The sequence below is a fragment of the Adelges cooleyi genome, unplaced genomic scaffold, assembly GCF_023614345.1.
Source record: "Adelges cooleyi isolate 19-005CV unplaced genomic scaffold, UGA_ACOO_1.1 ACOO_flye_CR_arks_rails_tigmint_CR_PRNA_0, whole genome shotgun sequence".
Taxonomy (NCBI): domain Eukaryota; kingdom Metazoa; phylum Arthropoda; class Insecta; order Hemiptera; family Adelgidae; genus Adelges; species Adelges cooleyi.
The window spans coordinates 513,019-528,870 of NW_026095750.1; the positions used below are offsets into that span (position 1 = coordinate 513,019).

The following is a 15,852-nucleotide window of genomic DNA, read 5'->3' on the forward strand; positions in this document are numbered from 1 at the left end:
ATATTTTAGTTTGAAGCGAATGTCGATTTCATTTTTTTTTTTTTGTAACGTGCGCATTATTGTGTAATAAATTTCAAATTTGTAAAATTGTTTATGTGGATGTGTATTGATTTAGAGCAGTATTTTTTATGGACTATTGTCGTAGTGTACTCATGTTTTGTTATAAACATTGCTACAAAACTTAAAACATAAGACACTAAAAACAATGTAAATTCATTGTGTTTCGCACACAGTAACTTCAAGGTTTATTATGTCTAACGCATGGAATAGTACAAAAAATGCGCTCACCACATCACTCCCCTGGAAAGTGAGTTGCTATTCTTGAAAGAACTGGGTAAAACCGACACGATGACCTGAGCGAGTTGTCACCGAAGGTCCGTTCGTGGAAGTGGCAGCGTAAATGGACGAGCTAGGAAGTTTTTCTTATTCTGGATTTGCTGGGATGCGTTTAGTTGAATTGGATGGGCTTGTGATAAAGTAAGCCGGTTTAAGGCGGTCAATGGATACGGTCGACTTCTTGTCCTTAATCAAAATATCGAAATTCTTGTTACCACGGGTTGGACCAGGATGAGGTCCAGTGTAAGGTGGAACCAGATCGGTGCGTAGCATAATATGTTGCTAGATCTTGGTGAACAAAAATGCTACTTTTTGAGTTACGTGTTCTGGGACAGGCCGGAGTTTGGAAATTACGGTTCGGAGATTTGCCACAAAGTCTGAAGGTTCAGGAGAGATTGGCAGTAGAGATAAAAATTCACCAGGTACTCGCAATGTCTCTCCGTATACTAGTTCTGCAACTGAAGATTGGAGATCAGCTTTCCAGGCAGTGCATAGACCAAGGAGTACTAATGGTTGTGCGTCTGACCAAGAAGAAACTTCATGGCACATAATGGCAGCTTTGAGAGAGCGGTGGCAACGTTCAACAAGACCGTTTGATTGTGTGTCATAACTAGTTGTTCTAAACAAGTAAATACCAAATAGTTGACTGGAAAAGTTGAGATTCAAATTGTCGTCCCCTGTCTGTAGTGATTTGAAGTGGTACGCCAAAGCGCGCAATCCAGGAGAAAACGATTGCTTTAGTGACAGTTTCGTCAGATATGTCTTGTAAATGTGTAGCTACCGACTATCTAGTTTACTGATCTATTGCAGTTAAACAGTACCTGAATCCGTTCGAGCAATGAAGAGGACCGATTAAGCCGCAATGTGAATGTGCGAATCGGACTGGTGGGACAGTAAAATTATCATGTTCCGAAGAAATGTGTTTAGAGACTTTGCTTCGTTGACATTGGAGATAGAAACAAGACCATTCACGACAGTCTTTGTTCATTGATGGCAAACAGAACATTGGGAAACCAATCGTCTTAAAGCATTGACTCCAGGATGACTGAGGCCGTGAATATTATCAAAGACTTGATGTCTGAAGGTTGGCGTCAAGTACGGGCGAGGATGGTCACTGATTTCGAATATGATATCAGTTTTTAATTTTGACAAGCCAAAAAACTCCCAGGTAAAAAAAGAAAATTAATTAATATCTAAAACTTTTACTACTCGTATTTAAGTAATAGAAACATACCAGCACTCCAAGGTACCAACTATACAAAGTGTCCAAAATAGTAATGACAACTGAAATAACTTATGTGCTATATAATATTTATATGATTTTTTTTAAAAATTATTTTATACTCATTTGTGCTTTAACCACCAAGTTTTGTCATTTCACCACTTTTAATATATTTACTGATTTTATATTTCTTTTGGTTACTTTAATTTTATTAAATTTAAGTTTTACTACATTTTATAAAGAACAATTTGCTAAATCTTTTGACTGGCCGATAACTAGTTCTGAATAATTACTTTTAATGTCATTTAAGATTTAAGTGTAGTGCTACTCAAAAAAATTAGTCAAGTATTGAAGAAATTGCAGTGGGTACTAAAAAAAACTCTTACATCATAGTTAAACCAATAGCCATTAGCCTTACAGCAACACATCGAAGCTAGAGAGCGTTGAGAGCGTCCGTTACTAGTACTCTTTGTGTACGAATTTTGACTAAAAATTTGTTTAAAAAAAAGCTCTAACCAAACACTCATTTTTTGTTATAATAATTTCACACTACCATTGAAGTCACACATAATATAGAACATTATGTTTATAACATGCCTATATCAACTCGGCCATTATTATAGAGTTATATTGTCTTGAAACAAAATATACTCCTATTAATATGTATTTTATTCGTATAAAGAAACTTGAAACTATCCGTATCTCGAATTTTGTATCAATCAGTTTCAGACCTTCGTTGATTTTGGTTCTATAAGTTCTGAAAACAGTAAAATTTTTCAAACTATAGTTTGTTTTATAATATTTTATTTTTATTTTTTTTATAACATTAGTACCAAACCAACTGTTTAGGGTTTTTTTACTCATTATTAGGTGATTGTATGTTTGCCAATCCAACGTCAAGCGCATTATGTATGTATATTGTATATCTGTTACTTTTTTTTAATTACTGCTTTTAAATCATTTTCAAATTCTACCATTATTTCGCTTGAACTTGCTTTTGTATTTTGCAAAGGCCTCTTAAAATAGCTTAGAAAATCGAAGGTCATCCTAGAAATATACCATACGTTGACAGTATTTTCGAATCAGATATACTTTAAAATAGTCGTAGAAAGAAACAACCCGTTGAATGTAAAACTTGAATAGCTAATAAAATACCCTCAGTTACTCAGACTTTAATATTAACAAAAACAAAGTAATTGTTTTTAAAAAAAAGTGGGGGGGAATGAACAGGAAGTAAATAATGTGAACTTTAGATTGTTTTAAAAAAGCAATAAAAATAGAACACTTTTAAGGAGGTGCCTAAATGACTAAGGGCGTGTCCCAGCCTTTACGTTATGCGATGGATTAATTATAACTAATACAGGATGATTTTTTTTATCATGAACCACTCAATATCTCTTAGGGTTTATTAAGAAATTAACATTTTTTTTTTCATATGGTTTTTATACAATGTGATCTTAGTTTTTCACATTTTTTTTTTTGGTTTTTTCCCCCCTCTCAAATTATTGTTTTTTATAGCAACTTTTAAAACTTGAACGGTAACGTATTTTATTAACTTTTTAAGTTGAGAATAATGTACTTAACATTTTGACTGGTCGATAACCAGTTTCGGACAACTATTTTCGAAGTTATTGTAGTTTCAAGTTTAGGGCAGGAGGAAAAGTGAAGTGTAGTATTATTTTTATCTGAGCGCATTTCCCAACCGTACTCCCTCCCACCCTAACTTTAAAGCTCTTATAACTTTAAAAAATGTTTAGTACATTATTCTCAATTTAAAAGGATAATAAAATATATACGTTACCATTTAAGTTTCAAAAGTTTGCTATCAAAAAATCTAAGTTGGGAGGGCGGTTAAAACACAAAAAATTGTGAAAAATTAAGAACATATTATATGAAAACAATATGGAAAAAAATGTTTAATTTCTTTTTAAACCCTATGAGATGTCGAGTGGTTCATGATAAATAAAATCACCCAGTATTAGTTTTTGGTTTAATAATAAAGTATTTTTTTTTGTTTCTGTCGACCTGATAACTTTTTCCAATGGGCTGATTTACTTGAGTAGCATCTCTATAGGTCCAAAATCGTATGCGATTGGTACTTTGGTAGGTTAAAAGTGGAAAAATTCAACCATATCATCCATAAAACCTGGAAAATTTGACCGATTTCTTAGTGTAGCAACTCTATAAATCAGAAATTGTAAAAATCAAGAAAAACATGCTAAACATAAAAAATGGGACTATAACATATACAATTTTCTCAAAATTCTCACTTACTACTACTCATTCTCTTACATACAATACTTTCATACTACTTGCTTGGCTTGGACTTTATTAGTTTGAACCTACTATCCACAGATTGGAATTGAAGTATTTATTTAATAGTAATTCAACCCGTCCCCTCCCCGTCGCCACTACGCCCCGACCTAACTATACTGGCTTTTATTATCCAACGTCTACAGATTTCTTTATCCAGAGGCCCACATTTGGGTTTCCAATTGTATAATGTGTAAGGTTTTGTTTTATACTCAGAATTGTCGTCATGCTAGTGTATTATAAAAAACGATAAAGTAAACAACAAACGGTCGGTAATATTTTTTTTGCAACTTTTTACCTTAAATTCGTATAACAGTTTTTTACAAAATCAAAATGAGTGCCACCATGCCCCGACCCACTCTGCTGGCTTTTTACACTCAATATTATTGCACATAGAAAAAGTCAAACCAAACGACTTCTAGCTCACTATGTCCTTGGAGTTGTTTATGCCTTTATCGATGGAAAATACTTATATATGATAAAAAAAGCGTTTACATTTATCTACCAACTCAAAGCTTTACAAACGCAATGATATGTTATGCCCTTGAGGCACTTTGAATTACCGAAGCAGATCCCTTGGCCAATTTCGGCAAAGACCAAAATGTTCGGTAGAGACTAAAGATCTAGTAGGGAGGTTGTTAACGAGTTAGTTCGGATGATCATTGAGTTTAGAGTGGAACCTTGCATAGTAGATTATTGCAGTTTAGTGAACTGTTTTGGCATTTAAGTATGAACAATTATTTCGATTAATGCAAACGCGACTATTTATGTATTATAAAAATAATAATAATTCAACTTATTAAAAGACTACGCCTCTTTTAAATTATATTATAAACTTCAAAGTCCAATCAAATTTTATTTTACTAAAAAACAAAAAATAGATTAACATAAACGTCTAAATTTATTTTTCATACAAGTTGCTATAAGATTTGCAAAATCACACCTCCCTAAAATTCTCTTACCAAAGGAGGGGAAATTACAATGACCTTGAAATAACATTGTATTACTAAAAAACCAAAAACAATTCACGTAAATTATTTTTTTTTATTATTCTTGAAAATCGTCAATAATTCGGGTTAGCCATGAACTTCTTAAGACCTTAAATTTGTCGATTAGTATATTTTTATTTATGTAAACATTGGAAATGGAAACGCACATCGAACAATCCAAGTGTTTTTTCAATGGTAAAAAAATTGTGTTTTCGAGTTAACGCTTAAGCGAGAATTCGATAATAAATAATACTTCCATAGAAAATCGTACATATAAATCTTTATTTACTTTTGAACTCGGTGTAACTTTTGAAATACATGCGCCAATGTGCAAAAATTATACAAAATCCTCACTCTTTAACAATTACCAAAATAATTTATACACCCATGCAATGGTCTATCATTAACGACTTACTGGTTCGCATTGGCCTAAAACGAGACCCCTAATTTGTTGGAAATTTTCCCTCATTTCCTATAGTCACCGCCGTTTTAAATATTTTCAATTTGAGTGGAACACAAAGCAATGGACATTTTAAAATTGATAAAACTTTTTTATTGGCCTCTCAAACCGAATGTTTTCGTCATAGTTTAAAGATGGAATGAGTACGCTTTAGAATAATTGCAATTTAGTAGTATATGTATTTTGAAAACATTTTTGGTTATCATATTTTACAATATTATAAAAATACTAAACATTAACCTTTTTTTAAAATTAATTTTCATAAGCCTATCAACTTTTAAAAACTTAAATAGTAACTTGTATACATATTTAATTTACTATTTAAACTGAGAATAATTTTCTGAATAGTATACCGGTCGATAACCAGTTTTGGCTATTTAATTTGAGATTTATTCAACATTAAAATTTAGGACGGGAGGAAAGGTGGAGTGAAATATAATTTTTTCTGCTGGCACTACGCTTCTGTAAAAATACTGAGCTTTAAAAAAAAAATTGAAAAGGCAAATGTTTAGTTATAGTTTTATAATATTGTAGAATTACACCAACTTAAGTGTCTCCAATTATTATAAAAGCTACAAAAATGCCATCATTTTAAGAGAAAACTAGCGCCTAGTTCTTAACGAATCAATCAATTTTCGAGTATATTTTGATTTATCGAAAATAGTAGAATAACATGTTTATTTTATATACTCGAAGGTACACGTGTATGAATATTGGGTGTTTGCTTTACAACGGTACATCATTTTGTTTTCTTTATCGATGCGCAAAACGTAGGCATAAGAAACGAATTTAGCGAATTAACGACCGGAAAGGCATAACAATTTTCCTAAGGGTCTAAAAAGTTCCTTTAGTTCCCAACGTGCAAATTGTAAAATTTAGTAAATACATTTCCTGTTTTTATGTAATGGGAAATCATATCCAAATTGTCTTTATCATAATTTAATAGGTAGATGAAAAAAAAAGGATTAAATGCCCTCGTGTCCGGCCAGGCATGTGTTGACGTGTAACCCAACCAACGTTTCTGTAATAAATTTAATGGTTTTTTCGGTTGAAAAAAAATATAATACTGCCACAGTTTTTTTTATACTTAAGCATAATAAATCAAGACTGTCTCATTTCGATTTGAGGCGTTTTAACTTTCAGCTTGATAATAATTCTTAACCAGATGACACTACTTGATTTGTAGCAGTCTTGCTCCAAGGGTGTGGCATGATTCCTACTAATTATATGCAATATACAAGTTATAGGTTAATTTTAAGTGCATTGTCTTTACAGTGCTTTTATAAATACCTATTTATATTTTTAATGTATAAAATGTACTATCGGCGGTAATATCACAAAGACAGTTTTATGCATTTTTTTCCAAAGTATTTTATCAACCAGCAATTGTTTTTGTGATAAGTTTGCACTATGAATTAGCTTTAGTGACTGGAATAATGCTATTGTCTTAAATTCTTTCGGTTTTCTTTCCTCTAATCCTAATTAATTTTTATCACAATTGTTGCTATTTAAGTACTTTTTTTACAAACATTTTAAAAGTAACAGTATTTGTTTTGTTTGATTTTCAAACCTCCATAAACAATATTTAGGACAAAGTGATACTAAATATAGTTTTTTCATATTTTTAATATTTTCAATTAAATTCCTCCCGTTTTTCCAGAAACTCGCAGAACATAATTACAGTGATAAATATCCAGTTTTTGTCTGATATATGAGTAAAATTTTCAGACAGAATCAAGAAATTTGTTTTTTTTGTCTACACAAGAAAAGTAGGTACATCTCGGTGAAAACAAGTATTTTTTGGCTAGTATTCTTCATTATCTATTTAAATAACTCTACAAGATGGACTATTTTTTTAAAAATTAAGCATAACTCATTACATTTTTCTTCTAACTGCTGGCGTTTAGAAGCATATGAAGAGACTTTCAAAATCTATTACAGCTATAGTTAAGTTTTGACTAATTAAAAAAAAAAGTGGTTTTTCCTCGGTGTTCCAAAAGTTTTCCCTACAATGAGACTATACGGGGTCACATACAATTTTCTTAAAAATTTATAGTGAACCTTTGTTTTATTTTTTTATTATTGTTTTTTTAAACCAAGCTAAAGGGAGAAATTTAGTTTTTACGGTTGGAAGTTTGTAGGTTGCAATGAGTAAAGGTGAATCAACAGTCAACATCTGGTATCTGAAATATATTTGCATTATGATGTGGGTTTTTTTTGTGTCTGTATTTGCGTTGAAACTTTTTTATTACTGGACCAATTCCTTCGAGTAAAAACTCTATTAATCGCAAACGTTATCTAGTTGGCAATTTTAAGGGAGTAAAAATTAAAAAGTTCACTTCTTTACAGTTAAAATTTAAAAAAATATCATACTAGTTTTTAAGTTTCAACATTTACTGGCTATATTTTCGAGAAAAATGGTCGAATCGAGTTGAAATTTCTAGAGAGGAATATTTACTTGAGATTTAAACTTAAGATAGACCCATTTCCACCCCCTTGCGGTGTCGCATGTTATTTTTTGGGTTATTAGGATCTTTTAGTTGAAAATTAGTCTGGAGTTAGAACTCTTATGTACACATAACGTTAAATCTTAAAAAAAAAAAAGATATCAAATCATGCCAACATTTTTATGGATACTCCTTAGAGTGGTAGAGGGCCCCAGTAAGTTTTGTGTGCTCAAGTACCAGTTTAAGGTTTTAATTATTTTTTTAAAAAGCGAATTTATCACATTCAATTGCTCGACCCAACTCTAGTCCCAACCCAAATTGTAATTGATTTTTCCTTTAAGAATATCCGTCGATAGCCATACTTAAGTTTACTTTAAGTTTAGTATATCCGATTGGCTAATATTTTCAAGTTTTGACGATTTGCTATGACCTTCGAATTTTCGACGTAAAATGTAATAATGTAACAATTATATAGTCTACGATGTGCACAGAAAAAAAAAATTCGAAATTCGAACATTGACAATTTTACATATTATTTGTCGTTCGCTCAACGTATTTTTCTGTATGAAAATTTATCGATGGCAAAAAAAATGACTAAAACATTCTCAATGTGTGCACAAGTATGTTTTTCGAAAATATTTTCGATTTCTTGTAACCTTAGAAATTTCTACATAAAAAGTTTCATCAACAAAATTGCACAATGAAAACCCCGAAATTTCACCCGCCCTCCCTCCTCCTGGGAAAAAGGCTGAAAGTTTTAAAAAATTTGGTTGGTGGAATTTTATGATTTAACAACTAACAAGTTAAACTAATTCCAAATTTGTGTGGAATTTAAACCGTTTTCAATAGAAAAGCTAGAATTTTTTTCTTTATTTCACTTTTTGAAGCAATATTTTAGGGATTTAGGTTGGGAAAATTAGACCTAAGATATAATACCCAGAATGGAACTATAACATAATATACAATTTTCTCAAAAAAATGTGTGATCAAATTTTATTTTTCATTAAGGAAACCCCCCCCCCCCCCCAAAAAAAAGCGAAAAATTACACTTTGACCGTAGTTAATTTCCGGGTTGCTATGTGTGAGTGAGTAAACTGGCAATGAACATATTTTATTATATTGTTAACAACGATATATGTTAGGTTATTATAGCAATATATAGAGAGAACCCACTTTATATTTGTGACTAATTTATAAAGATAACATAATGTTTAAACTTAGCTTTCTTTTTTACTTTTCTTCAACTCCTTGTGGAAGCAAGTCCCTTAATGTGTAAAGCCCATTGTGTAAGTGTCATTTAAATGTATTGTAGTATGTGAAGTATGTAATCAGTGAATGTACAACTAACAAACTGAGAGCATTTAATTCTTTAGTCACTCTTACATTATAGATTCCAATATAGAAGAGAAGTTTTATCTAACAACTGAAAATTGTTTAGTTGAAATATTTTATTAAATAGTCAATGTCAACTGGTTCCTCCAGAGATTACAAAAAGTGTATACATTTAGAACAAAAATGTAACAAAGGTAACCCTAATTCATTTTCAAGCACATAATTGTTATTAGGTACAATGCTCTTATCGATATTTGTATTTTTTTATCTGTGATCACTCGATTGCTCTTTGAGGTCCAAATTTGGATTTCGAAACCATATTATGTAAGGTACAGCCTCATTTTCGTTGTACGTTGTAAATGCGTAAACATTACACGGTTAGTAATATATTTTTTTTTTTGCGTTTTATTTACCTTAAATTCGTATCGGTATGAAAAAACATACGAGTCATAATAATACACATAAAAAAGCTCCTTAATGGTAGATGTACTCAGATTTTTCGTACTATGAAATGTGTTGGTATACAAAAGACCTTGGAGTTTGATTATGCTAAACATACTCGATATAGACACAAATGTGTTGTATACCTTTAGGCAGAATTCCCAGAAATGAGAAAATTGTAAATACATTTATAATATACTATTATTTCTATAATAATAAAAAAATCCAGTCATTTCAATTAATTTGCCTACGCACACTCACAAATTCCCCTTGGTATGTTTCTAATAAAACTCTTCATTCTGATCTCCAAATCAATTATGTAAACAATATCGCCAAAAACTGCCTCCCAAAATTTCATAATAAATTCATCTCTCACCCTAACCCTAATATACGCTACCTCTATTCTAATCATATCCCTGATTAAAAAGGAAATGTAGTGTAGAGACCTCCTATAAATTATAAAATAAAAAAAATAAAAACAAAAAATAAATATTAGATAAACTAACTCAAAATTTAAAGTAGGTAGCTCCATTGGGTGCCCCCCTACTGCATGCTACTCAAGCTATATTATTAATTTTCTTTTTTTCTGTTGTGCATTAATTTTGTATAGATATAAATATTCAATATAACAAAGACATTTTCTAAAAAAAAAAAATTGTATATTTACTTTCTTAAACGGGAAAACGTACAGAAAACACGTTTTAAGTTGTATTATTTATTTTAAACAAGAAGACTACTTGTTTTGTTGTTTTGTATGCTTGTTCAAACATTTACAGTCACACACCATTGTCCTAAATAAGAAAATTTTCGAAAACAAAAACAACATCTTTTATCATTGACCTAGTCATGTTATTTGAAGTCTCCAACGTTAAAACGGTTTTGATTATTATTATATTTTGGGTCCATGCATTTTTTCTAAAATTATAGGGCAATTGTTAGTATTCCTAATTTAGTTTTATAAATATATAGAAAAATATTATATTTTAATACTTACAGAATACATTTTATCTCTTATGGAATATTTATAAATGAATATAAATGTTTGAATAATGCATTATACAAATATCATGATACAACATACATGCTAAATTAGGCATTTTATACAAATTAGGAAACATCAATTGCTCAACGATTACCTTGAAGGTATTGAATGCATGAATGCATGTTGTATTACGGAAGTCGATTGTTGAATAACTGTTTCATTTACATCCCAAAGACAAATTTGAGCGAATAAAATAGGATTTAAACACAATATTAAATGAAATATTATTAGTCGATTTCTACATTAACCTAGAATAGTGGCCGATCAATTCAAATATTTTTTCAGAATTTAAATCTAACCATCCTGAGTTGGTGTAATTATGTCCGGGTTTTAGGCCTAAAATGTCCAACAAACAGGCCACTTCAACCCCCATAAGATGGGTCAAAATCTATTTACTGGAATCAAACTTTTAATTTTTACAACAGTTTTTGGCTACCATAAATTCTGACTTGAGAGCATTTTCTTCAATATCTAATAAGTAAGCATGCTGTTCCCAATACACGTTCAATCAATCTTGTCAATATATTATTTTCACTTCAAAATATCTATTTGTACCTAACCTAACCTAACCGAATTCCAGCAAGTGTAATAATAATTCCAACCATTGCATCAACCTCTTATCTAACCTAGCCGGTTGTTTTTTAAATTGTTCTCAATTGGCAATATAAAATATAAACGGATATTGTATCGAGCGTTTCAATTGAAAATCCATTCATTTGCTGTTAAAATGAAATTGTTATTGTGTTTTCTGCTGTTGTTGTCGTTGTAACTGTTCTTATTTGTACACATTTTTTATATGCGAAAATAGTTCACTGAAAAACAACTTATTTTTTTTGTCCCATATAGGTCGGTTTTTATAACTTTGTGCGACTTGTTGTTTTCAATAGTCCACAGTATTTTTTGTCCCTGCATATTATTTTGACATTTTCAAGTCTTAGTTCTGGCACATAACCGAAAAAGCGTAACGAAAAAAGCGTTACGTAAAAAGTGTTATCAATAAAGCGTTACCACACGGAGATGAGGTTGGGGGCGGGAGATAGGGGTGGAAATAGGGGTGAGAATAAGCCGGTACATAACCGAAAAAAAGTGTTACCAAAAAAAGCGTTACGCTGTTATCTGATATGAGATAAGATAATATATGTTGTACGTTCAACGTTCAAAATAGAAATGAATAATAAATTCAAAATAGTTTAATTCTCTATGTTAAGTTACTTTTGGCCAGATAATAAACACTACAATTTTAGCCAGAAACTTGACTGTACATAATTTTTTAATCTCCTTGGCCTTATGCTGTAACTGGAAGCTCCATGTAATTTTTTTTTTTAATTATAATTCCACAACTAATCTAAATTTTATTTGGTACTTCAACGAGACATGAAAATGCTTTTTCGTGGTTGCAGACTCGGCTGAAAAATGGCTGTTTTTTCGGTTCGAATACATATAAAAGCAATTTTCATAGAACAAATAGATTTACACAATACAGTATATCTTGGTAACCTCTACTTTAAGTATAATTTTAATTCCGAAAACTACAAATAAAGAAAAAAGATTAATTAATCCCTCTATTTTTCTAAACAAATATGCTTTGCTTAAAAGTTAATTTAATATAATATAAGTCAGCGATTAACTATCAAAATGTAATTTATAATACGTGATAGTTACGAAGCGATTTAAAATTATATATATTTATTTTTTATTAATTGAATACAGGGTGATCATATTATCGTGAACTATTGTATATTATTTATATACAATGTGATATCAATTTTTCACCATTTTGTTTTTTTTTGTTTTTGCCCCTCTTTAAAACTAATTATTTTTATATAAACATATGTAACTTAAATGGTAAAATATATATTACTAACTTTTTAATTGAAGGACATTTTACTAAAAAAGTATTTTTTAGCCGCGTCTGCAACCACGAAAGAGCATTTTCAAATCTCGTGGAAGTACCGAATAAATTTAGAGAAGATGTTGACACGGTAGAAATGGGGGGTAGAAGTAAATAGAAACAAAAAAGAAACCGAATTTTAAAAGAGTTAAGGTTTTTTTTAATTTTTTTAACTTAGAAAAGAAACGTGGTATAACGTGAATACGCGGGACGGCGGCGGATGGCAAACCGGACCAATGTTAAATCAATAACTGATTATCGGATTGCCTACAGTGGTCATCGCCGCCGTGTTTCGCTGTAAAGATGACACCCCCCGGACCTCTTTATACACCGACGGCCGGCTTGGGCCGATATAGTAGTTTATCTTTCCCACCTGCGGTGAGACGGTGGACAGTTGATAACACGACCGGGCGCACATTTAATCGCTAATAACGGAAACATGCACTTGCAAGCCGTGTCAACCCTCCCCCACTAAACGGTCCAACCGGTGAACTTAATCGGTGTCTGTTCCTCCCTGTCTTTCACATCTCCTCGAGTGACATCGCTGAAACCTTTTCAGGCAAGCGGGCCATCAGAGCACTCGCATCGCACCGATGACCTGGTGGTCAAGGGCGGGCGTAGTAGAACTGAGAAGGAGGGGACAGGGAAAGGAAAGAAGTTAGGAGGTGGTGTCTGACGGTGGTTGGAGGAAGATGTCGATTTCCTCGATCTTATGGTCAAGTTGACCATCGACGGTGACGTCCATCGCTGCATCCTCTTCCTCCTCTGCCGTTGTTGTTACGGGGGCATGTGTCCTCGGTGTGGGGATTGGTTTCCTCTTCGTCGAGGTCTTCCCTGAGTCGGTCTGTGGCGTTGGTTTCTCCAACCGGTGTTGCTGGGATATCCGACTCATTTCTTCCCGCTTCACCTTCCTCATCGCCTTTCGGTACTCGTTGAGACGGATCATCCTCTTCCGTCTCGCCGATACCGTGTTGTTGTCCAGTTCAGTGCTGACTGTGGTCGAAGTTCCGGCAGACTGGTTCGCCGTGGACACAGCTCCAGTGTTCTGGACGGCGGAGTTGGATGGTGTTGCCGAAAAGTTGGAGGCGCCCTTAGGCGTCTTGTGGCGTGGCGCAGTTTGTTGCCACGAGGACCTACCAGCGTAGGGCGTGGGCTGACGTACCGTAGGTCAGTAGATTGATCAGTGGAGGTGGTGCCGGGACGCTGATCATGCAGGCTTGCCACCCACGGGTGAAGGCCGCTCACAAAGCAGGGTGCTTCTGTAGCTCGCTTTGGGGAGCTGTGAGCACTTGCTCGGGCGTTAAAGTTGAGCTGGGTATGGTCGCCCCAAACGACTGCAGCAGCTGTTGCCCACGAAGGTGATGCTGCACCATGATTTGCAGGAGGTTGCTGCTGTTGTTCGGTCTGGTTGATTAAGACATACTGAAAATTGTACAAAATATTAATTGACGCAGTCTCAATATCTTCTGCAATGAGTAAGCTAATGAGGCCTGTAAAGGTCCTCCTTACCCACCAAATGGGACGATTTCAGACACGAAACGTGAAGTTTCCGGGGTGGTCGCTGGTCAGTGAGGTAAACACCTGAGCTCAAGCGTTCCGCCAGTCGGACAGGTCCTAGCCATTTCGGCGCGAACCCCGCATGGAAACCTTTGTCAGCGTTCGATAAATTATGAGCTTTGTAATACACCCAGTCACCAGTCGAAAAATTTTGATTTAATCGGGGTGACTGATTTTTGATTTTTTTCGTGGTTTTCGAAGGCAACTGTCTCTTGCCCTCGTCTATGTTGGTTGATCTCCACCACGGGAATGACGGGAGGTTCAGATAGGGCCCAATCGCCGGGCCGTCTGGCTTCTCTGCCGAGTACCAGAACCGACGGTGGGAAACCTGTAGCCTCGTTCAGTCTATTCCGAATAGCGAAGAGTATCGACGATAGCTTAGTGTCCCAAGAGCGATGACTTTCGTCCACGAGGTGTGCACGTAGTCCTTTCTTCAGCTCTTGGTTGCGACGTTCGACGGGGTTAGCTCGTGGATGGAACACCGGAGTAGTCCACCCCTCCGCCCCCCATCGGTCGAGTGCTCTGAGCATTTCTTTCGAAGTGAACTGAGTCCCGTTGTCACTAAGGCACACTCGAGGGTACCCGAACCGTGAAAAGAACTCGCGTTCGAGAGTTTGAATGATTACATTAGCGGTGGCCGTACCTAGCGGGTAGGCTTCGACCCATCGGCTAAAGCAATCGGTGACCACCAGTATGCATGTTTTACCCCTACCTGTTCTTGGATAGGGGCCCATAAGATCTATACTGATGACTTCCCAGGGTTGTCGAGGTTCCTAGGTTTGAGGGGATTCTCTGGTTTTGCGTTCAGAGGTTTAGTACAGGCACATATGTGACATGCACCTACGTATTTCCTAATATTCTCTTTCAAACCTTTCCAGTAAAACCTAAGTCGTACGGCCCTGAAAGTCTCTTTCCAGCCTGGATGACTGGCTAGAGTGTGGTCATGATACCACCAGATGATTTGTTGGATTTTGTTAAGTGGTATTACGATTGGGGGCAACGAGGAGGAGCAATTTTCTATATGTTTCCGGAGAAGGCCATTATTTAAGATGAAAGATTTTTTTAGTGCTTTTGACCTTCTGGTATTGTTGGCTGGACAGTCAGAGGATATGTTTTCTTTTATGGAGCTAACATATAGATCAACTGATTACCAAGCTTTCAAAACCTCTTCGGAAATAGGTGTATCGATTTGTTCTACCTCTTGTTGTGTCAATGAAAAGAGTCCATCAGGGGTACCATGTGAATTGTTTTTTTGTGTTTTTAGTGAAGGTTCTCCTAGTAGATTTTCATCGAGTTGGTCTTCGTTGACTGGCGGACCATCAGATGGGTACCGGGATAACATGTCAGATGCTTGATTAAGGCGCCCTGGCACGTGTATCGTTCGGAAATCCAAGTTACTTAGTTGTAACGCCCATCTGGTTAGTTTAGACTTTTGGTCTTTGGTCTTATGCAGCCAAGTCAACGCCGAGTTATCAGTAAGGAGTTCGGAAGGTGCTGTTTCTAAGTAGGGGCGGAACTTATCGACTGCCCAAATTATAGCTAAACACTCTCTTTCGACTGCAGTATAACGCTTTTGTGTCTCGCTCAACTTTTTGCTTGCGTAGGCAATGACCTGTCTTTCCTCCGGGCTGTCACCCCTTTGGAAGAGAACAGCTCCAACGCCTATTTCGCTAGCATCAGTTTGGAGGTGGATTGTTTTACTGTAGTCGGGAGAGCTTAGTTTTGGGGAGTCGTACAGGGCCTTTTTAATGCTTTCAAAAGCGTTCTGTTCGTTACCTGGCCATTTCCACTTCTCACCTTTTTTTAGCAGTTGTGTTAGGGG

General features: G+C 34.4%; 1 protein-coding gene across 1 annotated transcript; it reads right to left on the minus strand.

The window, feature by feature from the left end:
- Positions 1 to 14,164: 14,164 nt before the first annotated feature.
- On the minus strand, positions 14,165 to 14,764 carry LOC126835678 (uncharacterized protein K02A2.6-like). Its single transcript, XM_050568821.1, has one exon. The coding sequence runs from the start codon at positions 14,762 to 14,764 to the stop codon at positions 14,165 to 14,167; it is 600 nt and encodes a 199-aa protein (XP_050424778.1).
- Between the last annotated feature and the right edge of the window lie 1,088 nt (positions 14,765 to 15,852).